Genomic DNA, 24,827 nt, shown 5'->3' on the forward strand with positions numbered 1-24,827 from the left:
TCCCTCCTGGCACTTATCCTTGTAAGAGGAACAAGTGCTACACATGCCCTTACACTTCCTCCCTTACCACCACTCAGGGCTCCAGACAGTCCTTCCAGGTGAGGCGACACTTCACCTGTGAGTCGGCTGGGGTGATATACTGCATCCGGTGCTCCCGATGTGGCCTTCCATACATTGGCGAGACCCCACGCAGACTGGGAGATCGTTGCGCTGAACACCTACGCTCTGTCCGCCAGAGAAAGCAGGATCTCCCAGTGGCCACACATTTTAATTCCACATTCCATTCCAATTCTGATATGTCTATCCACAGCCTCCTCTACTGTAAAGATGAAGTCACACTCAGGTTGGAGGAACAACACCTTATATTCCGTCTGGGTAGCCTCCAACCTGATGGCATGAACATTGATCTCTCAAACTTCCACTAATGCCCCACCTCCCCCTCGTACCCCATCCATTATTTATTTATATACACACATTCTTTTACTCTCTCTCCTATTTCTCCCTCTGTCCTCCTCACTATACCCCTTGCCCATCCTCTGGGCTTTTCCCCCCCTCGCCCTTTTCTTTCTCCCTAGGCCTTCTGTCCCATGATCCTCTCATATCCCTTTTGCCAATCACCTGTCCAGCTCTTGGCTCCATCCCTCCCCCTCCTGTCTTCTCCTATCATTTCGGATCTCCCCCTCCCCCTCCCACTTTCAAATCTCTTACTAGCTCTTCTTTCAGTTAGTCCTGACGAAGGGTCCCGGCCCAAAACGTCGACTGTACCTCTTCCTAGAGATGCTGCCTGGCCTGCTGCGTTCACCAGCAACTTTTATGTGCGTTGCTTGAATTTCCAGCATCTGCAGAATTCCTCGTGTTTACTTTCATATAACTATAGCCCACCAAGAGAAATTGAAAGTAGATATCCTTGGGCATGGCAAAAACAGAGTCCATCAAATATTTGGGCATCATTATGTCAAAAGATTTGGCAAAATTATCAGAATGCAATTATCAGCCAATATATAAAAAAAATTAAGGAAGATGTAACAAGATGGAACCCAATTCCTTTTCTTGGTCTCAGTTCAAGGATTGAATCTATTAAAATGAATATACTGCCCAGACTTCTATATCTCTTTCAGATCCTACCAATAGAGATTAACCAAAATCAATTCAATGAATGGAACAAGATGCTATCAAGATATATATGGCAAGGTAAAAGGCCTAGGGTTCATCTCAAAACTTTGCAATTAGCCAAGGAAAAGGGGGGGATGGGGCCTACCTTCTCTTAGAGATTATTATTTCGCAGCACAGTTGAGAGCCGTGATATGCTGGTGCAACCCATCATATGGCGCTCAATAGAAAAACATTGAGGAGAGGATGCTTTCCATCTCCATACAGGCAATTTTGGCTGATAACAACCTACAAAGTTACATAAATAATATTAACAACTCGTGGGTGAAATGGACTCTTAAAATATGGAAAACTATTATAAAAGAATATAAACTAAAGAGAGACATTGAAATTCTTAAATGGTGTGCATATGACTCGGATTTTACGCCGAATAAACTGGATGCTAGACTTAAGGACTGAATAACTAAAGGAACAACAGCTATTTGCAATATAATGAAAGAAGGAACACTGTTCAGCTTTGAAATGTTCAAAGAAAAACACTTATTAGAAAAACAAGTCTTTTACCGGTATTTACAGATGTGACAGTATGTTAATAGGATGGTTAAAAATGTAACCAAGGCAAGTAAATGTCTGATAGAGCTATTTAGAAAAGCATATATTCAGACAACGGTAGTAGAATAATTTCAAGCATTTATAAGGGTTTGTCAAATCTTAAAACACATTGGACTTCATACATTAAAACAAAATGGGAGAAGGAAGGAGGGATAATAATATCTGAGGAAGAATGGACAATAATATGGAGGTATCAATAGAAGTGTACCAGTTCACAGAACTGGCGGGAGTTCGGGTGGAAAAACTTGAAAAGATATTTTATTACACCCTCTCAGAAATTAAATATTTAATGAATATACTGCTGGTGGCTGGAAATGGTTTTCTCAGGAGAGCCCAACTTTAAATGTATGGATGGAAATTACAATGGACATTTACAAAATGGAGACGATAATAGCATCTGTTAATCATAAGTTGGAACAATTTTATTCATACTGGAAAAAATGGTTTAACTACATAACACCTCATAGGCCTGATTTTATTCTCACAAGTCAATGAATACGTTGTAAAAAAATTCACTCCCTACTCTGTACATAGTTTTCTGCTTTCCATTATTCTTTCTTTCCCCTCCTTTCTATAAGTGTGTACCTCAGATAAATATTACGTGGAGATTTGTGACAAATATGATTATATGATATATATGCACAGTATCTGAAATACATCTTATGGAAATGTTTCTTTGATGATGAAATTGAATAAAAAATAAATTACAAAAAAAAGGTACAAGAGCAGAAAATACTGCTATTACTCAGCAGATCAGGCAGAATCTGTGGAGAGAGAAAGATAGATAACATTTCAATTTGATGACCATTCGCTGTGATGATTGTACGTTCTAGTATCAATTGTTTGGCGACAATAAAGTATAAAGTATTTAGAAAGATAATTCACCTGAAATGTTATCATTATTTCTCTTTTCACAGGTGCTACCTGACCTAGTGAGTATTTGTAATTTTCAGTTTCATTTCAGACTTCCAGCATGTAGAGGGTTTCAATATTAATTAGCCATATGCTACATCTTCCAAGGCCCTTTGCATTGCAGTCTCTTGCTAACCAAACACACATATTGAACAAAGATTAAATAATAAGACCACAAGTCATCGGAGCAGAATTAAGCCACTTGGCTAATGGGGTCTGCTCCGCCATTCGATCATGGCTGACTTATTATCCCATTCAACCCCATTCTCCTGTAACCTTTGACACCATTACTAATCAAGAACCTAACAACCTCCACTTTAAATATACCCAATGACTTGCACTCCACAACCGTCTTTGGCAATGTTAGAAGTTGAAGCCTCATAATAAAAGGACGTCTCTTTAGAAAAACGATGGGGAGGAATTTCTTCAACCAGGGGGTGGTGAATCTGAGAAACTAATTGTCTCAGATGGTTGTGAAGGCCAATTCATTGGATATATTTAAAGCAGAGGTTGATAGGTTCTTGATTAGTAAGGGTGTCAAAGGTTATGGGGAGAAGGCAAGAGAACGGGGTTAAGGGAAACAATAAATGCAAGGCAAGGTGCACCAGTGGCCAACAGCAAAATGCTGCTGACATCTTACGAGACTACTAGATACACTCATTCTTTTAAAGGTACATCTTCTCCTGAACTGCGATCGATCACAGCCTGAATTTCCACTTTAAGGATGTATTTCTGTGTCGACTAAATGATCTGGTGCTTTTGTGACCTCCGAGGGGATTCAGCGATATCGAGAGTGGAGTGTGCAGGGATAGACGTCGATCCGTAATGGCGGAACACAAACCCATGGTCAGCTCCATTACACCACGCCAATTAAAGCAGCGAACAAGAGTAAAATCAACAAGGACAAGGGCAGAAAATGAATGGATGTTCCATGGCATCTACTTGTCTCCCTCTAATGGCTGCCAGCAGATGGTGCAAAAGTCTAGCGTCCCACACTGCAAGGTTCAATCGCCTAGGAGATAATGGATGTGGACTCAAGTTTGGGGAACTATGCCATTTGATATTTAATGTCCTCAGTGCTGAATGCGCCCTGCATTCTGGGGCCAAGGTGCATAACATACATTCAAAATAGCGAGAGAAAAAAAAACACACATGGTTACTCTAGAAAGCAAATGTACAGTCCAAGTCCCTAAACGACATGCAAATGGATGGTACAGCCCCCAGCAATCCAGTCTGACATTCCACTAGAGGGCAGCACCGAACTGAGCATAGCCATGCTACACCGCCTCTGGTGCCTGCTTACCTGATCTGCAGCAGCAGGCAAGCCCGCAACTTGAGGCCTAATCCTAGCATTTCTACATATTGTGTAAGAAAATTATCCTGGACAAATTTATCAAATTTCACTGCATCCAAGCCCTAAGCACTATGGCAGGCCCAGTCAACTCAAGTTTATTTTTATTCATCCATACATATGGTATGAATACAGCCAAACGAAACAATGTTCCTCCAGACCAAGGTGCACAAAACAGTACACATGACTACACACAACACAGAGGGTAATATTCCCACAAATAAATAAGCAAAAGTAAAATATGGAATTTGGTAAACAATTATACTAGGGGAGTTACAAATCATCCATTTAGAAGATGGGGGTGGGGGGAATCTTATTGAAAACATTAGGCTCTTGAACAAAAGGGATAACGACACTCATTCTATTTCAGATGCTCCCACAATCGATGGTCTCACTTTAAGGACTCTTTAGATTTTTAGATTATGAGGACACTCAGTCCTCGTTTATTGTCATTTAGAAATGCATACATTAAGAAATGATACAATGTTCCTCCAGAATGATATCACAAAAAAAACAAGAAAAACCAAAGACTAACACTGACAAGACCACATAATTATAACATATAGTTACAGCAGTAAAAAACAATACCATAATTTGATAAAGGGCAGACCATGGGAACGGTAAAAAACAGTCTCAAAGTTCTGAATGACTCCCGATAGTCCCGGATAGCAGGCGGCAGAAGGGAGAAACTCTCTCTGCCATAAACCTCCAGGCGCCGACAACTGTCGATGAATTGGAAGCACCCGACCACAGCCGATTCTGAGTCCGTCCGAAAACTTCGAGCCTCCAACCAGCCCTTCGACACCAAGCACCAACTCTGCCGAGCACTTCGATCACCGTCCCAGCCACCGAGCAACAAGCAAAGCCAGGGATTCAGGGCCTTCCCCTCCGGAGATTCCGGATCACACAGTTACAGCAGCAGCAAAAAAGGCATTTCAGAAGTTTCTCCAGAAGTTCCTCCGTTCTCTCACGTCTGTCTCCATCAAATCAGGATTGTGCACGGCACCCTACCTAACAGATTACAGATTTCATTCACTGGAGTGTCGCGCCACCATCTTCTCCTCCTCCTCCTACTTTATCTTGTTATTTCATACTTGTTATTTATTGCTATTTATTTAGATTTGCACATACACAATTTGTTGTTCATTGATCCTGTTTACAGTTACTGGTAGAAACATAGAAAACATACAGCACAATACAGGCTCTTCAGCCCACAAAGCTGTGCCGAACATGTCCCTACCTTAGAACTACCTAGGCTTTACCCATAGCCCTCTATTTTTCTAAGCTCCATGTAGCCATTCAGGAGTCTCTTAAAAGACCCTATCGTTTCCGCCTCCACCACCACCACCGACAGCCCATTCCATGCACTCACCACTCTCTGCATAAAAAAACACCCCTGACATCTCCTCTGTACCTACTTCCAAGCACCTTAAAACTATGCCTTCTCATGCTAGCCAATTCAGCCCTGGAGAAAAGCCTCCGACTATCCACACGATCAATGCCTCTCATTATCTTGTACATCTCTATTAAGTCGCCTCTCATCCTCCGTTGCTCCAAGGAGAAAAGGCCGAGTTCACTCAACCTATTCTCATAAGGCATGCTCCCCAATCCAGGCAACATCCTTGTAAATCTTCTCTACACCCTTTCTATGGTTTCCACGTCCTTCCTATACTGAGGCAACCAGAATTGAGCACAGTACTCTATGGGGTCTGACCAGGGTCCTATATAGCTGCAACATTACCTCTCAGCTCTTAACTCTTAAACGATTGATGAAGGCCAATGCACCGTATGCCTTAACCACAGGGTCAACCAGTGTAGCAGCTTTGAGTGTCCTATGGACTCGGACCCCAAGATCCCTCTGATCCTCCACACTGCCAAGAGTCTTACCATTAATACTATATTCTGCCATCATATTTGACCTACCAAAATGAACCACCTCACACTTATCTGGGTTGAGCTCCCTCTGCCACTTCTCAGCCCAGTTTTGCATTCTATCAATGTCCCATTGTAACATCTGACATCCCTCCACACTATCCATAATACACCCAACCTTTGTGTCATCAGCAAATTTACTAACTCCACTTCCTCACCCAGGTCATTTATAAAAATCACAAAGAGTAGGGGTTCCAGAACAGATCCCTGAGGCACACCACTGGTCACCAGCCTCCATGCAGAATATGACCTGTCTACAACCACTCCTTGCCTTCTGTGGGAAAGCCAGTTCTGGATCCACAAAGCAATGTTCCCTTGGATCCCATGCCTCCTTACTTTCTCAATAAGCCTTGCATGTGGTACCTTATCAAATGCCTTGCTGAAATCCATATACACCACATCTACAGCTCTACCTTCATCAATGTGTTTAGTCACATCCTCAAAGAATTCAATCAGGCTCGTAAGGCACAACCTGCCTTTGACAAAGCCATGCTGACTATTCCTAATCATATTATGCCTCTCCAAATGTTCAGAACCCTGCCTCTCAGGATCTTCTCCATCAACTTACCAACCACTGAAGTAAGACTCACTGGCCTATAATTTCCTGGGATATCTCTAGTCCCTTTCTTGAATAATGGAACAACATCCGCAACCCTCCAATCCTTCAGAACCTCTCCCATCCCCATTGATGATGCAAAGATCACTGCCAGAGGCTCAGTGATCTCCTTCCTCACTTCCCACAGTAGCCTGGGGTATATCCCGTCCAGTCCCGGTGACTTATCCAACTTGATGCTTTCCAAAAGCTCCAGTACATATTCTTCCTTAATATCTACATTCTCAAGATTTTCAGTCGACTGTAAGTCATCCCTACAATCGCCAAGATCCTTTTCCATAGTGAATACTGAAGCAAGTATTCATTAAGTACCTCTGCTATTTCCTCCAGTTCCATACACACTTTTCCATTGTCACACTTGATTGGTCCTATACTCTCAGATCTTATCCTCTTGCTTTTCACATACTTGTAGAACGGCTTGGGGATTTCCTTAATCCTGTCTGCCAAGGCCTTCTCATGGCCCTTTCTGGCTCTCCTAATTTCATTCTTAAGCTCCTTCCTGCAAGCCTTATAATCGTCTAGATTCATATCATTACCTAGTTTTTTGAACCCTTCGTAAGCTCTTCTTTTCTCCTTGACTAGATTTACAACAGCCTTTGTGTACCACGGATCTTGTACAGTACCATCCTTTCCATGTCTCATTGGAACGTACCTACTCAGAACCCCACGCAAATATCCCCTGAACATTTGCCACATTTCTTCGGTATGTTTCCCTGAGTACATCTGTTTCCAATTTATGCTTCCAAGTTCCTGCCTGATAGCCTCATAGTTCCCCTTACTCTAATTAATGGTCTATAGACTTGCTATGTATGCCCACAGGAAAAAGAACCTCTAGGTTGTACATGGTGACAGGTATGTACTCTGATAATAAATTTTACTTTGACTTTGAAAATTGAAAGGCCTAGATAGAGTGAATGTGAAGAGGATGTTTCCAAAAGTGAGTGAGTCCAGAGGACATAACCACAGAATACAAGGATGTCCTTTAGAACAGAGAGAGAAGGAATTTCTTTAGTCATATGGTGGTGAATTTGGGTTTATTTATTGCCGCAGACAGCTGTGGAGGCCAAGTCATTGGGTATATTTAAAGCAGATGTTGATAGGTTACAGGGAAGTTATGCAAAGGTGTACAAGGAAAAGGCAGAAAATCAGGGTTGAGAGGGATAATAGATCAGCCATGATGAAAACAGCAAATCACACTCAATGGGACGAATGGCCTAATAGGGCTCCTGTGTCTTTTTCTTACAGGTATCTGCAGCGTCCCTGCATACTTGCTCCTTGAATTCCCACTGACAATTTGGAGTCTATAGCACATCCATCAAAGTGAAACACCTGCTTCTTATTTCTTAGTTCCCATTATAGGCTCACTGGAAAATCCCTCGGGAATATCCTCTCCAAAAGGTTAAACTTGGCAAATATTTCTGCAGAACGCAAAAGTTTGCCTGAAAGGATGTGAGAGAATTGAGCTTGTGACAGTGATCAAAAGAAAAGCGTTCAATTCTCCTTACACGAGCAGTTCAAGGTAGTAGCAAAGATTCCACCTGTTAATATTATGCAGGTGTTTGAAAATTAAATTATTTGTAAAACTACCATGTTACTCTGGAGTAGTACTTATGCAACCAACACCGCATGTTTTGTTATGCAACTTGCAGTAAACCCATTCTCATGTGTTACTCAGCTCACCTTAAAGTACATTTTCCCATCCGTATAGTAAAAACTATATTAAAAAATATGAAGTAACATTTTCTAACCTAGCTTCTTTGAATTGTTACGTTCGCTTGACATTGACTTTCCCTCCTTCACATTATCGAAACTTGTCATTCAGATACCTTCCAACAGTGTGCACTTCTGGTTAGGGAGATCTCTTAGTCAACAGATAAACACGAGCAGTATCTCAACCAAAAACGACCAGTATGATACCGTTGTGTACGGGTGCTGAACCCTGCACCAATGGTATCTTACATCACAACTCTTACCGGCTATTGGCAACAGACAGCTTCAGCCTCCGACAACCGGGAAGCCCTGACCCATGACCTCCTGCCTATCGCGCAAAGTCATATGGGAATTGTAGTCACAAACTCCATCTGCCAAGTCGTTTTAAGCAGGAAAGAGTTGGAAGAAAACTACAACATTTTAAAAACACCCCTGTTTTCTCATTTGACTTAATAAACTGAATGCGCGTTACTCAATGCATAAGATAGCATAACGAAGTCTTCTATGGAAAAGAAATGCCGGTTACTTCGTATATTAAAAGAAAAGTAAGTAGGGGAACCACAACTCCCATGAGGCTTTAACATATAGACGAAGATCAGCAGCCAAGGGACAACCAGTGGGCGGGTCAAACCTGCTGTCAGTCATGTTTACGTCAACTGAGCGATCCGGTCACTGTCCAACGCAGGGCCGCTGCGAAGGGCGCCAAATGCAAATTGCATGCCTACATCATGACGCAGACATGATCAAAGCTGCCGCACCGCGGTGACGCCCGGTTTGGTTGACATCTCAGCCCCTGCGGCATAACGTCAGACGTAAATCGTCAGGGGCAGCTACAACCAGGAGAAAATGGCGCTGACGAGGTTAGTTATGCTTTATATTCCTGCAGTAATTGGCTGCCTGGTTATAGTTCCTGTTACCTGCCAGCTCCGAGTTCCCGCTGGTGTAAGTAAACGCGAGTTGGTGCGAACTGTGTGGCATCCCTGGAATTGTTTGGTTTTGTTGGCACCTCCTTTCCTGGGAGGCCTGTCGAAGCGCCTTTGCTGATCGTGCTCCAACCAACCGAACTGTGTGCTGAGGAACGGGAGCAATACCGTGGGCAGATGGGTTTTAGAGTCCCCTTGCGTGTTCAATTATTGGGAAAAGTTCCTGCTTTACTTTATATTGAAATATAGTCGGGACTGAAGGTTTAGGTATTAATCTGTGTTTCTTCTTGCTTATTTTTAATATTGTCCAAGTTACTTGGGTTTTGTTTTCGTTGGTTCTGTAACTCTGATCTATATCGGACCATTTTAATACTTAGTTGCACATAAAATTTATTGGTAATGTAATGCTGAAGGTGTGTAGTATCTGTGTCGCCACGTAATTGTTGCCATGGTTTCATCCAGCACCTGAAATAGGAAACGTTATTTTTAAAAATAAAGTAATGGGTAAAATCGTAGTACTCTGAGCAATACTGAGGAGGCCTAATTTCAAGGAGTTGGTAGAGGAATGATGAACCTAATCCCTCGTTCTGAGTTGCTTGAATCAAATTGGTTTATTATTATTACACTTACAGATGTGCAGTGTAATATTTGTGTACCATCCATATAGGTTAATTTACAACGTTGCAATGAAGTAGTACGGGGTACAATGACAATGTCAAATAAAGTACTAGTGATAGAGAGTGCAGTGCAGGTAGACAATAAGGTGCAAGGCCATAAATGGGTAAATTGTTAGTTCAAGAGTACATTTTATCATACTAGGGGTCCTTTCAATGGCTTTATAACAGTGGGATAGAACCTGCCTGGTGGTACATGCTTCTAAGCCTTTTTTTTTAATCTTCATATGGGAGGGGGAAGAAGAGATAATATCCAGGGAGGGTGGGCACTTTGATTATGCTGGCAGCTTTAAGGAGGAGGTGAAAGGTGTAGATCTAATCCACAAAGGGGAGGCTGTTTTTTTGGTGACACACAAGCAGAACTAGGTCATTTGGTCCATCTAGTCTGCGCTGCCATTTCATCATGGCTGACTTATTTCTCTCTGCTCCAATCTCCCACCTTCTCCCTGTATCCCTTCCTGCCCTGATTAATCAAGAATCTATCAACCTCTGCCTTAAATATACCCAATGACTTGTCCTCCACAGCCACTCGTGGCAATGAATTCCAGATTCACCACACTCTGGCTAAAGAAATTCCTCCTCATCTCCATTATAAAGGATGACCCTCCCACAGTGCAAGTGAGGTCTCACCAGTGCCTTAGAAATCCAGAACATTACATCCTTGAATATGCTTAGCTGTGTTGCAATGTTCGTGGAATTAATATGTAGAAATGGGCCTAATATAAATTGTCGTGTAGCATGAAGGAATGTTGTGTAAAGTGCATCTCAATCAATATTCTTTGTGTGAAACAGGACTAAAACAAGTATGCAATGGTTGTGTTACTGCATCTAACATTTTAGCTGGTCTTTCTATCATGTTATGTTTCTGTAAGTCCTTGTTGGAGTTTTATGAATTAAGGATTAACTAGATGGAAAGATTTTCTGTGGAGCCACTTAGGATAAAGCAATAATGATGTTGATCTTTGAGATGTTAGTGTAGTTATAGCTCCTCTGCCAATGCTATTACAACAATCTTAAAGACTTGGAATATAGCTTTTAATTTATTCAATCTAATCTATATTTTAGTATATTTATATTGATCTAAGACAAAAGTATCATGGAGCCTGTCCATCAAGAACCTATTTCTTCCAACCCTAGAGCAGTTCCACTTTACAATCCCCACACTCCCATCAGTTCATTCCCACCATCTGCACGCAGAGGCATTGTACAGTGGCTAATTAACCTACCAACTTGTACCCTCTTGCACATCACTCTGTTTATGCCTTTCAATATTTGATAGTTTCACTCAGAACCAAACAGAATTCGTCTTAAACTTCAGTTGCTCCTTGGCATCTACGTTAAGAAATATTTCACATTTCTTCTGTTCTTATATGAATGGTGCTTCTTGATTTGGTTTCTGAATGACTTGGGTTCATATTTTATGATTATATGCTCACATTAAGATGACGAGGTTGTCAGAGACTCTGAGAACTCAAAGTGGAGGGATGGCAGTTTTCAAAGTAGACCCAAATTGTCACATGGTCTCTTTTTCAACAGATGCTATTGACTGTATGAGTTCCAACAACACTTCTGTTTGGCTTTCAGATTCTGATGTGCACTAATTCAGAAAACTGCCCTGAATGCACTCTGGATGTTAACTTACTATCTTTCAATTTGAAATAAAACAAACCGCTAGAAATACTCAGCAGGTCTGGCAGTATCAGAGGATTGAAATATTTCAGATTGTGCTGAGCAATAATCATCAATTGGACACTTAATGTTTCTCTACCCTGCTGAATGTTTCCAGCAGTTTTCATTTCCTGGATGATTTTTTTTTTTTGCAGGTATCTGTCTATATAAATATTACATTTTTGTTAATTCTCTCTTATCTTTGACTTCTGTAGTTGCTGTATTTGTTTAAAACTTCTTTCATAGAGTGCTCATAGCATTTCTTGTTCAAACTCACCTGCCCCTGAATGAAATGCTGGACTCTTTTCAGGTCTGCATGCCTCTGTCAACTCTTACCAATTTTTATTGATGCACCATAGAAAGTATTCTGTCTGGATGCGTAACAGCTTGGTATGGCAACTGTTCTGCACGTGACTGCAGAAAACTGCGGTTATGGGCACAGCTCTGTGCTTCACGGGAACCAGCCTCCCCTCTCTGGACTCTGTGTATACATAGTTCTCACCTCAGTAAATCAGAGAGCATAGTCAAAGACCCCACCCACCTCAGTCATTCCCTCTTACCTGCTCTGCCATTGGGCAGAAAATACAAAAGTCTGAAGGTATGTGCTAGCAGGCTCAAGGAGAGCTTCTATCCCATTGTTATTTCTTGGCTTCATAATCTATCTTATCATGACCTTGCACTTTATTCTTTACTGCACTTTTTCGGTAGCTTTTACGCTTTACTTATTTATGTCTGTCTGTTGAGGTACAGTTTGCAACAGGCCGTCCCAGCCCTTCGAACCAATGTCGCCCAGCAACCCCTGATTTAACCCTAGTCTGATCACGGGCAATTTACAATGACCAATTAACCCACCAACTGGTACGTTTTTGGACTGTGGGAGGAAATTGTAGCACTGAGAGGAAACCCATGTAGTCACTGGGAGAACATACAAACTCCTTACAGACAGCGGCTGGAAACTGTCTATAGCCATCGAGCTGCACTGGGACCATAGCCCTCCCTACCTCCCATCCACATACCTATCCAAACTTATCTTGAACGTTGAAATTGAGCTCACATGCACCACTTGTGCTGGCAGCTCATTCCACACTCTCATTGCCCTCTGAGTGAAGAAGTTTCCCCTCATGTTCTCCTTAAACTTTTCAACTTTCACCTTTTACCCATAGCCTCTAGTTGTAGTCCCACCCTATCTAGTGGGAAAAGTCTGATTGCATTTACCCTATCTATACCCCTCATAATTTTAATCTGTATGAACAGTAAGCACAACAAGCTTTTCACTGTATCTTGGTACATGTGACGATAATGAGTCAATATCTGCTGCCTATCTTCATGCCATAAGCAAAATTAGGTGCTTAATACTCTTTCCACCCTCCTCTCAGTCAGTAATATCAGTAGGAAATAATTGAGAGCCAAGGACTGATCCACTGGTTACATTGTTCTGGTCTGAAAACGACCTTTTATTCTGACTCTTACTTCCATTCTTTAATCCATGTTAATATATTTTCCCCAATGCTCTAATCTCCTATGTTGTGCTGTAGCCTATTTAAAGTGGGACATCCTTAATCAGATATTTCTCATTTATATGTAGTATGGTAAAATATGTCTCACAGGTATAAGTTGCAAGGTAGCGTAAGTGCTCACAATGGTGTGGCCAGCCTTAATATTCCAAATTTCAAATGAAAATATTAATTTTTTGAAGGATTTCTAAAATAAAAAAAATCTGGTGACAGTGTGATAAATTATGGTTTTGAACAACTTGCTCCACAGTCCAGGTGTTCACAGGAACTTTTCCACTGTGGAAAAGCCAGGAGATATTTGCCTTGCCATATCTATTGGAAATATTAAAAACATTTTTATTTTTATTTTCAAGTTTTCTTCCTGCGCCAACACAGCTGTCCCAGGACCAGCTGGAAGCTGACGAAAAGGCCCGTGCTCAACGAGCCAGACAAACAGCCTTGGTAGCATCCCGCAGAGAACCTCCGCCATATGGGCATCGAAAAGGATGGATTCCTCGTTCCTTGGAGGTACATCTGCAATCTTGTCATGATTATCTATTTTGCCAAACACAACATTGACATATCATGTGCTTGAACTAAACATTTAGCTGCAGCAGTTAGTAATATTGATACATGTAAGAATTTCTATCTTTATTGATGTCTGTACTTTCAGCATTATTATCCATTGCATAGAGACTGAATTTCAGGTGCTCAGTTCTCTCTGCCACAGCTCATCAGGTGCTGTGTAAACAACACTAACTTTATTGTAAATATTTAACGGACACATCTCCCATTCATATTTTGGAGTTTGTTACGGCATTAGTGTTACTGATACACAACAAAGTACTGGAAATTACCTTGATTGTTAGTGAAGGTATTGAGAGATTTATGAGCTGTTTTTATTTTAGTGTGACTTCTACTACTTGCTACTTTGTTTCTACCTTTTATCAAAAGGTGTATTCAGCAGCCAGGGTGGTAAGTAGGGGAAAAACTTAAAACTAGGGGGTTACTAAATATGTGGAATCAACACAACCATTTGTATTCAGCCTGCCTTCAATTCTGCTATTCAAGTAAGTCTCTGGTTTTTCACAGCACTTTGCCTGACAAAACATTTGGGCATGGACTAACTAGGGTGCTTGACAGCATTGCAGTTGGGTTGGCTTTGCCACTGAGAATTAATGTTGTTGATAAAACACTTTTCCAGTCTTATGGGAGCAATTATAAGTCAATGATTGTTGAACACTAACTCTAAACAAAAACTTGCTGCTCTTGTTTATAATTGTAGTTCCTGTGCATCTGACAGCTCTGCCAAATGTTTGCTATTTTGCATTATTGCATAGCAAGGATACCAGGATTAGTGATTTGCAGTTTCACACGGACTTCTCTGTTCCACTGAAGTTCAGCCTGAGTATCTTGTCATTCTTCACTCTCATAGGACGTGAGCAGAAGTAGATCATTTGGTTCTTCCAGCTGTCTCCAACTTTCAACAGAATTATGGTTGGTCCAGTATTAGTTTCAACTCTACCTCGCAGTTCGTTCCCCCTTGTAGTTCAAATGTCTGTTGGTCTCCATGTTGAATATATGCACTGATTCTGCCTTTGGAAGTCTAGGCTAGAGAATTTCAGAGAGTTGAAACACTAAGATGAAGTTCCCTTTCATCTCCATCTGAAATGGATGACTCCTTATTCCAAAGCTATAAACAGCCCCAATCGGAGTAAATATTAAATACCCATCCTGTGAATAGTGCTTCAGTAAAATCAACTCTCATTCTTTTGAACTTCACGAGCAAAGTCTGATCCTGTTTGACCTGTCTTTTATAGGTCAAATCTTAGATTCCATAAATCAGCCTATTGAACCTTCCCCATACTGCCTCAAAATCCTCCTTTAAATTTGGAGACCAAAGCTTCCTTGCAATTGTGTTCTTGTAACAAGGGTCAACTTTCCATTAACTTTCCTAAATACTCACTGTACCTCCGTACCAGTTTTTGCTTTATGCAAAATGAGTCCATATTCCATTAAATGCAATATTTTGTAGTCTTACTCTATTTAAATAATTTACTTTTCCATTTTTCCTTCAACCTCATATTTTCCCTACTCTGTATTTTTTTCGGCCAGATCCTTCCCTACTTTCAGCACAAAATAGTATCAAGAGACCTGCTGTCACTGGTTTGAAAATTTTTTCAATATTTTCTTAAGCGTATTCAAAAATGTATGTACAAAAGGCAACATGTTGTTCTCTGAGTAGACCCTTTCAAAGTTTTGTGCTCAGAAGTATATTTTCATTTTTCAAATAATCTTTACAGCTAACCTGCAGGAGTCAGTATAAAAAGATCAGTAAAGTGATGTATAGAGGCTGCAGTGGAGGAACTATCTAAATAAAAACATTCAATTTTAAAATAGCAACTTAAAATGTGTAATGGATGACTGTCTTGTTTAACATCTTGAATGTGTTTCAAGGCTATGCAAATATGCCTTTCAGAGATAGTATCACAGCTGCAGAAAGGGCAAATGCCGTGGAGTGATCGCATACTTAGTGTGGGTGGAAGTCAGGAATTGGAAGAGACCAATTAGTCTAATTAGGAGTGCTTCCCCCCCCCCCCCCCAGTAGAAACAGAGACACTGAGAAGCAGATTGGGAGACAGATTTTGGAAAAGTGCAAAGATAAGTGTTGTTGTCATGGGTAACTTCATCTTCCCTAATATTAATTGAGACCTCCTTAAACAGGTTTTATTGAGATAGAATTTGTTGGGTGTGTCCATCAAGGATGGCAGGATTCTTAGCATGTGGAGCAACAGAAAGATTTTGGGGTCCAAGTCCATTGTTCCCTCAAAATTACCACACGTAGTTAAGAAGACCTTTGTTAATCAGTGGATTGAGTTCAAGAGTGTCAAGATAATGTTGCAGCTCTATGAAACTGTAACTCTTGGGAGTACTGATTCGGTCTTTCTTTTTCTACCTCCAGGATTTTGGCGATGGAGGCGCATTTCCAGAGATCCATATGGCACAGTTTCCATTGGACATGGGCCGCAAGAAGAAATCATCCAATGCCCTGCCGGTTCAGGTGGACGCAGAGGGGAAGATCAAATTTGATGCCATTGCCAGACAAGGACAGTCAAAGGACAAGGTACAGTCGACCTTCACTAATCCAACTACCTGTAATCTGGTTCCTTTGATAATCCAGCACTGATTTCAAATTTTCCGTGCAACTGTAATTTCAAATTTCCCGGGCCACCATACCAATCTGCTGCGCATTGTTTTGGTTGCACTAGATCTGTTCACATGTTGGCGCGCTCTTGTAAGCACAGACAGGCGATTTCTGCTTGTTTTCCTGCATTTATTAATATCAATGGCCTTTTATTGGCCCCAATTATGACCCCAGTGAGTAAAGGAAATGCACTTGGTGCTGTGAAGCGAAAACACCGCACATTATCCATTAAAGATAAGGTTGAACTCTTGAAAAAACTGGACAGTGGTGTATCGATGAAAAGCTTGTGCGAGTGTTACAACATTGGCTCTTCCACAGTGGACGATATAAGGAAACAGAAAGGAAAACTGCTACATTTTTTTGCTGATAGTGGCTGAAAGAAACATTTGCGTAAGAAAAACAATGAAAGATGGAAGAAGTTCAGAACTAGATAAAGTGCTGATAATGTTTAATCTTCGTGTAAGTGAAGGTGTTGAACTATCTGGAGATATGGTGAAGGAACAAGCAAAAGTGTTTCATGAAGAACGAGGACTAGATTATGAGTGTGACTATAGTGAAGGCTGGCTTCATCAGTTCAAGCAGCGTCATGGCTTATGGTGTTGTGCAGTGTGTGGTGAAAAACATTCAGCAGACAAGGAAGCAACAGCAGAGTTTGTTGACGAGTTCGCCAAGTTAGTCTCCGATGAAAAATTAAGCTCCGGGCAGGTGTACAATGCTGATGAGACTGCTTTGTATTGGAGATGTACACCAAGAAAAACACTAACAACAGCAGATGCAGAATCGCCAACAGGGTATAAGGCAATTTCCTGTAATTTACCGTGCTAACAAAATGTTGATGATCCTGACAACCCCACACTTGCAGACATGTAACTTTACCTGAAGGTATATTAAAGGTCTCACTTTAGAAGCGGGAGAGCTCAACTTTTCTGTATAAGTTAATTCCCGTACATTTGCCTGTACCCTTTATTTTATCTGTGCCTGTACAGTATATTACTTTATCAAAATTTCACTTGCTACTCATTTGAACCCTGGAGCATATCCTCAGTGGCTGTGCAAGAGCACTTGGTGAGGGACGGTACAGGTGGAGGCATGATCAGGTCCTGAAGACCATCGCTGAAGCCGTCAGCAAAGGAGTTGAGTGGGCGAAGCGGTCTCGACCCTCCAAGCAGACCATTGCCTTTGTCAGAGCTGGGGAGCAGCCAATACCTGCCAAAAGAACATCTGCAGGCATCCTGACCTCTGCAAGGGACTGGCAGCTGTTGGTGGACCTCGAAGGGCAGCTGAAGTTCCCCAACCATATCGCAGCCACCACCCCACAACCAGACATTGTCCTAGTGTCTGAGTCTACTAAGCAAGTGGTGCTGCTGGAGCTGACAGTCCCATGGGAAGATAGCTTGGAGGAGGCCTTTGAAAGGAAGCTCTCCAAGTACGCAGGACTGGTCAGCAACTGTCAGCAGGCTGAATGGAGAGCGAGGTGTCTCCCAGTGGAGGTTGGTTGTAGGGGATTCATAGCCCGTTCTTTAGTTAGAGCCTTCAGCATTTTGGGCACCGAGGGAGAGAGGAAGAGGAGAGCCATCCGCAGTACCACCGATGCGGCAGAGAGGGCCTCAAGGTGGCTGTGGCTCAAAAGAGGGGAGCCATGGAGTCATAAGTAGCTAGCCATCTGGACACAAGCTGGGGTCTGATCAGCCCCGGCTGGGGTCACCTGGAGGAGGTTGTATGATGTTGAAAGACCCAAAACACCCGATGATTCCAGGAACATCACTGAAGATTTGTCCAGAAGCATCAATAGATGTATGTATACGGTAATATCTCTGTTTCATTATTATCTAACTTGTACTGATTTACATGATATTTTTAAGGTATGATGAGGTGGTTAGCTATTGCTTAATGTGATCCTTCTGTAATTCGCCATTTTCACTAATCCGGCACTCCTCAGGTCCCAATGGCGCCAGATTAGTGAAGGTAGACCTGTAGAGTAATTTCCATCTGATTCTTATCTGCAGATGTGTTATGCTACTTTGTTTTCTACTTCCATCATCAGATGGGCTGAGTGAGGAATACCTTCCTTACGCCTGGTCCAGAATTCTAACTCGTATTTTGGGTAGATAACTTTTTATTAAGTTATACAATAGTTGTCAAGATGGTGAGGATGTAATGTGTAATTCAGAAAATTTGGCTTTACAGACTTACAATGTTCATCAACGTTTGTTTCTCTTCAGGTTATTTACAGCAAGTTTACAGATCTTATTCCTAAAGAAGTTATAAATGAAGATGACCCAGATCTGCAGAGGCCTGATGAAGACAGTATAAAGGAGGTAAACTACTTATAATTCTACAAATGTGTAGGTATGACATAAGGAATGTTTCTGATTTGACGATATTATTGAATTCAAGGAGATACTGGAGATTTGAAAAGAAGAGTAAGCTTGTGCTTGGAGAGAGTCCAGAGGAGGCTCACTAGAATGATCCTGGTGATGAAAGGGTTAATGCCTGTGAAGTGTTTGATGGCTCTGGGCCTGTACTCGCAGGAGTTTAGAAGAATAAGCAGGGATCTCATTGAAACCTATTGAATAATGAAAGACCTTGATAGAATGGATGTGGAGAGGATGTTTCCTATAGTGGATGAGTATAGGACCAGAGGGCACAGTCTTAAAATAGAAGGATGTCCCTTTATAACAGAGATGAGGAATTTCTTTAGCCAGAGGGTGGTGAATCTGTGGAATTCGTTCTCACATGCAGCGGTGGGGCCAGATCATTGGGTATATTTAAGCAGAAGTTTATAGCTTCTTAATTAGTAGGGGTGTCAAGGGTAATGAAGAGAAGACAGGAGAATGAGGTTGAGAGGGACATTAAATCAGCCATAATTGAATGGTGGAGCAGACTCAATGGCCTAAATCTGCTACAATGTCTTATTGCCTTGTAGAACATAAGGACAGTGCAACATATGGACAGACCCTCCAGACCATGCCAATTTAAACTGCACATCTGCCTGCATGTGGTCTATATCTCTCAATTCCTTGCCTGTGTGTGTGTCCTTCCAAATGACTCTTCAATATTGCTTTCACCATTCTCTGGCAGTGCGGGACTAGCCATTTCTCTGACTTTATACAAAAGCTGTTGAAAAATACTGGAATTTGCATAACATTTTCTGTACACCAGACGATTCTTAGAGGATGCAGCTGAATTGACTGTAGTGTTCCCAAAAGTCAGTTAATGAACAAGCTGTTTTCACATACAAGATGATTTATGGGAGAAATAAGTCTTCAAAGGGTTGAGCTACAGGCCAAACCCTTTAAACATATCTTGCATGTTTTGTTGTGGGAATGGATATTTTCTTCCCTGCACATGTCCATCAGACAGATTAATTGATTGTTTCTTCTGTTTTTCATGAAGAAATTAGTGTACAGATTTTCTGCCGTGTTTCTGAATAACAATTTGTACTACACAGAAATTTTTTTAAAAATTTTGAAGACATTTTACAGACATTCAGGCAATTTGAAAGTTTCATGTTTTTAGACATAACAGGAATGTGGGGATGACAAAGTAGATTTCATGGTGTCTTACTCCCTTCATGCCAAAGGTTATGACATTTCTAAATAAAAGGAGATTCTTTTATTCAGGTGCATTAACTCTGGTTCTGTTTGTGTGATGAATTCTGTACAATATCTTGGAGGATTTTATAATACATGGACTTCTAAAGTATACACATGCCAAAGTATGTCACGTTCTTTGGGAGATTTCAGCATTATAAATCATGCATACTTTAGTCACACAGAAAGGAAGATCATGTACTGTAATAAAGTTGACTTGTATTGCCTTATGTTCCACACATGTGCTTTGTGAGTGGTTGAGTCTGGGTTGATTGACTCAGAGAGACAGTAGTAGGTAGATGTGCAAGTTAGCCTTGTAGATTGAATGTTCTTCAATAGTAACCAATAATAATGATGTAGAGGTACAAATCATTATGTATACAACATTCCAGCTTTGATTCCCACTGTGAAATAATGTTAGATTGCAGGGTTTGTGATGTCTCTTGAAGTTAAATAGCTCACTGGTATTCATAGCAAGTTTTCACGTCTGGATGTTTGGTGGTGTTTAAGAATGACAAAGAACTGTGTGCTAGGTGAAATGAAGGGAGGGAAAGGCTTTTCAGTGCGGAGTGATGTTAAAATGTCCCTCAGTATTACTGCTGATCCGGTACAGCAAAAGTAATGTGAGTGTTATCTGTGGAAACAAAACTGAAATGTTGGTAGAGTCAGAAGAAGTACTCTTTAATTGAGGGTACGATTACATTCTTCCACTGGGAATAAGCAACGCCATAATATTGTGTGACATGGTGTTTCTAACACCTGTGTTTAAAGACTAATACATTTTGACAGTTGACTTTGTCTTGGGTAAGATGGCCTGTGAATCCTTGAAAATTAAGATTGTAAGTAGAGGTTGTGTGGTATGTTGACCATAGGCAGTCCAGAGGTAATGCATTTTAATTTGCTAAACTGACTATTGTTTCATTACAGTTGACTGAAAAGACGCGTTCAGCTCTTGAGAAACAAGTCTCACAGAAGGTTGCAGCAGCCATGCCTGTTCGAGCAGCTGAGAAACTAGCCCCTGCACAGTACATCAGGTTAGAAGAGTCACACAAGCAGTGGTGATATTTTGATGTCTAATTTGTTTTTCTAATGCATGCTGCATCTTAATGAGGTTCAGCATGTAGTGCTTTGGATATATCGTTTTGATTACACTTCATATAATAATCTTAGCTTGTCTGTCAAGAGCAACACACAAAAATTGCTGGAGGAACTCAGTAGGTCAGGCAACATCTGTGGAGGGAATAAACAGTCAACGTTTTGGGCTGAGATCCTATCAGGACTGGAAAGGAAGAGGAAAGAAGCCATAGCAAGAAGGTGGGGAGAGGGGCAGGGGTGCAAGCTGGCAGGTGATATGTGAGGGGGAAGATAGGTGAGTAGGGAAGAGGGAGAATTAAGTGAGAAGCTGGGTGGTGATAAGTGAGAGAGGTAAAGAACTGAAGTAGGAATTTGATAGGAGAGGTCGGTGGACCATTGGAGAAATGGAATGAAGGAGGGGCAGCAGAGGGAGGTGATGAGCAGGTGAGGAGAAGAGGGCATCCAGAATGGGGAATGGAAAAAGAGTGAAGGGAGAGTGGGAGTAGTTACCAGAAAGAAGAAAAATAAATGTTTATGGCATCAAGTTGGAGGCTCCTCAGACAGAATATGAAGTGTTGCTCCTCCAACTTGAAGGTGGCCTCATCATGACCATAGAAGAAGCCAGAATGAGAATGTGAAATAGAATTAAAATGGGTAGCCACTGGGAAATCCAGCCTTTTGTGACTGTCAAGAGTTGGATTATGAAAACTTGAATTTTTTTTAAAAAAGGGGACTATGGAAAAGCAGCGGAAAGATTCCTCCTGCATAGCTGTCAGACTGATTAAGGCATACGCTCTTGCTCAAGAGCGTGCCTACAAGTGGCACTATGCTTCCTGCACCAACAGATAAGGAATGCTGGTACTGTTGGAGTAAGTTACAGAGAGTTAGAAGAGGCAGAGAAAGGGATGAATTTGAAAACAACAATGAGATTTTAAAATTGAGTAATTGATAAGACCAAGATCCCTGTATCAATCAGTGATCCCAAAAATGATAGGTGGTTAGAATATTGTGTGAACCTGAATATCAGGCAGAGCTTTTTTTTTTTCCATAGAGTGCAAATTGGGATTTTCAGATACATGGGTTCTGAGTTCATGGGTATAAGTGTCGTGCTCTAGTTTGCTAGACCTTGATAAGACTAAATTTGGAATATTGTGTCCAGGTCTGTTATCCATACATATGGAAAGATATTCTTCCAGTAAGGGTACACTATAATTAATCCTGGAGCGATGGTGTAAGGAATGATTAAGCAGATTGGGCAACATTACTCTTGGGTTTAGTTGAATGAGAAACTATTTCTTTGGATAAACAAAAAATACACCCAAAACCTCACAGTATAGATAGGGTCCCCTGGCTGAGGCATCTAGAATCAAAAACCACAATGTCAATACAGTTTAGAGATAAAATTCATCACCCATAGTCAGTGAATTTTTCATGTTCCTTTTACAACTGAGCTGAGCTATTGATAGATATTAAGGGAATCAAGTTTTTTGGACTTGATACGAGAAAATGGCACGAAGCAACAGATCAGCCTTGATCTTGTTGATTCAAAGACCAGGTCATCATCATCATGCCATGTTGTATGTCATGGGCAATCATGGTCTATGACCATGATTGTTCTTGGCAATGTTTTCTACTGAAGTGGTTTACCATTGCCTGCTTTTAGGCAGTGTCTTTACAAGATGGGTGATCCCAGCCATGATAGATACTCTTCAGAGATTATCTTGCGTCAGTGGTTGCATAACCAGGACTTGTGATATGCATCAGCTGCTAGTGCGACCATCCACCACGTGCTCCTATGGCTTCACGTGACCCTAATCAGGGGGCTAAGCAGGTGCTACACCTTGCCCAAGGGTGACCTACAGGCTAGTAGAGGGAAGAAGCACCTTGCACCCCCTCTGGTAGAGACATTCTATATCGCCATCCCACCACCCTAAAGCAGGTGCAGGGGGATAAAATAACCAATTCTTCTTATTTCTTACTTTTCTTATTCAGTACATAAGGGAACACGTGCATGGGTAAGTGTTTCATTTGGCAGGAAAGTTGATGCATTAATGAAGTAGTGCAACTAAAACATGTTTACCTTGATGGTCAGAAACTTAGTCTTGAGTCAAAAATGACCGAGATAGGGAAAAACGTGATTCAGTTTCAGCTTGCCAGGTGAATGGATGGAAGGGTCATGAGGGAACAGGCTTTGTAATAGCATCCAAAGGGCTGAGTTGGATCTTTGTTTTCTAGCTTAAAGGATTTGTAACCAAGGCTGAGTTTCAACAAGCATTAAGGGTGTTATGATAGCGTAGCAGTTAGCGCAAATCTGCTACAGCTCTTGGTGTTCTGGAGTTCAGAGTTCAACTCCAGCACTCTCTGTAAGGAGTTAGTACGTTCTTCCTCTGAACCATGTGGGCTTCCTTCACTCAGTCCAGTTGGTAGGTTAATTGATCATTGTAAATTATTCTGTGATTGGACTAGTGTGAAGTAGATAAGTTGCTGGGTAGTATGGCTTGTTGGGCTGAAAGGGCGTGCCTCATGCTGTACCTCTAAATGAAAACAATAAAACATTGGAGCAGATTTAAGCCATTCAGCCCATCAAATCTGCTCCACCATTCCATCATGCCTGATCCTGGATCTCACTCAACCCCATATGCCTGCCTTCTCATCATATCCTTTGATGCCCTGACCGATCAGGAAACAATCAACTTCCGCCTTAAATATATGCATGGACTTGGCCTCCTCCGCAGTCAGTGGCAGAGCATTCCAAGGATTTGCAACTCTCTGGCTAAGAAAAGTTCCTCCTTACCTCTGTTCTAAAAGGTCGCTCAGTTTTGAGGCTGTGCCCTCTAGTTCTGGATACTCCCAGCACAGGAAACATCCTCTCCGCATCCACCCTGTCTAGTCCTTTAAACATTTGGTAGGTCTCAATGACATACACCTGCATTCTTTTAAGTTCCAGATAAATAAAAAAAAATTATATCAAATTAAAGGGGCAAAGAATTAGTGTTGTCAATGTATATATGTATTCTTCTATCCATGCTGTTGATGGAGATCTCTGAACTAACAGAGAAGTTGTGACTGACTGTGACTCCTGATTTGTGTGATGCTAGGATCTCGTGCATTTTCTTGGAACTGAATACTCGTTTGTTTATACATATGTCAGAATAAATGACCATGTCAATAAACTAAGTTTATTCTTCAATGCAGGTACACTCCTTCTCAGCAAGGTGTTGCTTTCAACTCAGGAGCTAAACAAAGGGTTATCAGGATGGTGGAAATGCAAAAGGACCCCATGGAACCGCCTCGATTCAAGTAAGTGAATAGCAATCAAACAGTAAATTATTTCAGTGACCTTTGATTTTGTCTTCAGAAGATGATTTGTATGAGATTTAAATTCAAGTTTAGTTATCAACGTATGTTGAAACATACAATGAGATCAACTGCGTTAATAACCAACCTGCCCAAGGATGTGCTGGGGACAACCCAAGTGTTACCACACAGTCCAGTGCCCACTATGTTTAATAGAAACATACTGTTTCAAAAAAAAAAGAACAAGTTAAACTCATTCATTATTGTCATGAAATCTGTGTGTATGTACATACAGCAAAGAACTCCAGACAAAACAGTGTGGGTAGTCAGGGGCTTTTTCCCAGGGCTGAAATGGCTATCATGAGAGGGCACAGTTTTAAGGTGCTTGGAAGTAGGTACAGAGGAGATGTCAGGGGTAGGTTTTTTACGCAGAGAGTGGTGAGTGCATGGAGTGGGCTGCCGGCAACGATGGTGGAGGCAGATACGATAGGGTCTTTTAAGAGACTCCTGGATAGGGACATGGAGCTTGGAAGAATAGAGGGCTCTGGGTAACCCTAGGTAATTTCTAAAGTAAGTACATGTTCGGCACAGCATTGTGGGCTGAAGGGCCTGTATTGTGCTGTAAATTTTCTGTTTCTACAATATGCTGATTATGTAATC

The 24,827-nt window shown here is 41.4% G+C and overlaps 2 protein-coding genes across 7 annotated transcripts in view; one reads left to right on the plus strand and one right to left on the minus strand.

Moving 5' to 3' along the window:
- Window positions 1-8,555, minus strand: part of adck1 (aarF domain containing kinase 1) — a 765,048-nt gene extending 756,493 nt beyond the window's left edge. For all 6 annotated transcript variants that reach the window (XM_072273241.1, XM_072273237.1, XM_072273238.1 and 3 more), the window contains exon 1: window positions 8,504-8,555. The gene's annotated coding sequence lies outside the window, so the exon portion shown is untranslated. The remainder of the gene's footprint in view (window positions 1-8,503) is intronic.
- Window positions 8,556-9,023: 468 nt separating this feature from the next.
- snw1 (SNW domain containing 1) overlaps window positions 9,024-24,827 on the plus strand; it is a 30,554-nt gene continuing 14,750 nt past the window's right edge. The window contains exons 1-6 of the mRNA XM_072273252.1: window positions 9,024-9,100; window positions 13,373-13,526; window positions 15,961-16,122; window positions 18,426-18,521; window positions 20,724-20,830; window positions 24,066-24,170. Coding sequence (XP_072129353.1) covers window positions 9,087-9,100; window positions 13,373-13,526; window positions 15,961-16,122; window positions 18,426-18,521; window positions 20,724-20,830; window positions 24,066-24,170 — 638 coding nt within the window. The 5' untranslated portion in view covers window positions 9,024-9,086. The remainder of the gene's footprint in view (window positions 9,101-13,372; window positions 13,527-15,960; window positions 16,123-18,425; window positions 18,522-20,723; window positions 20,831-24,065; window positions 24,171-24,827) is intronic.

The sequence above is a fragment of the Mobula birostris genome, chromosome 1 (genome assembly GCF_030028105.1).
Source record: "Mobula birostris isolate sMobBir1 chromosome 1, sMobBir1.hap1, whole genome shotgun sequence".
NCBI lineage: Eukaryota > Metazoa > Chordata > Chondrichthyes > Myliobatiformes > Myliobatidae > Mobula > Mobula birostris.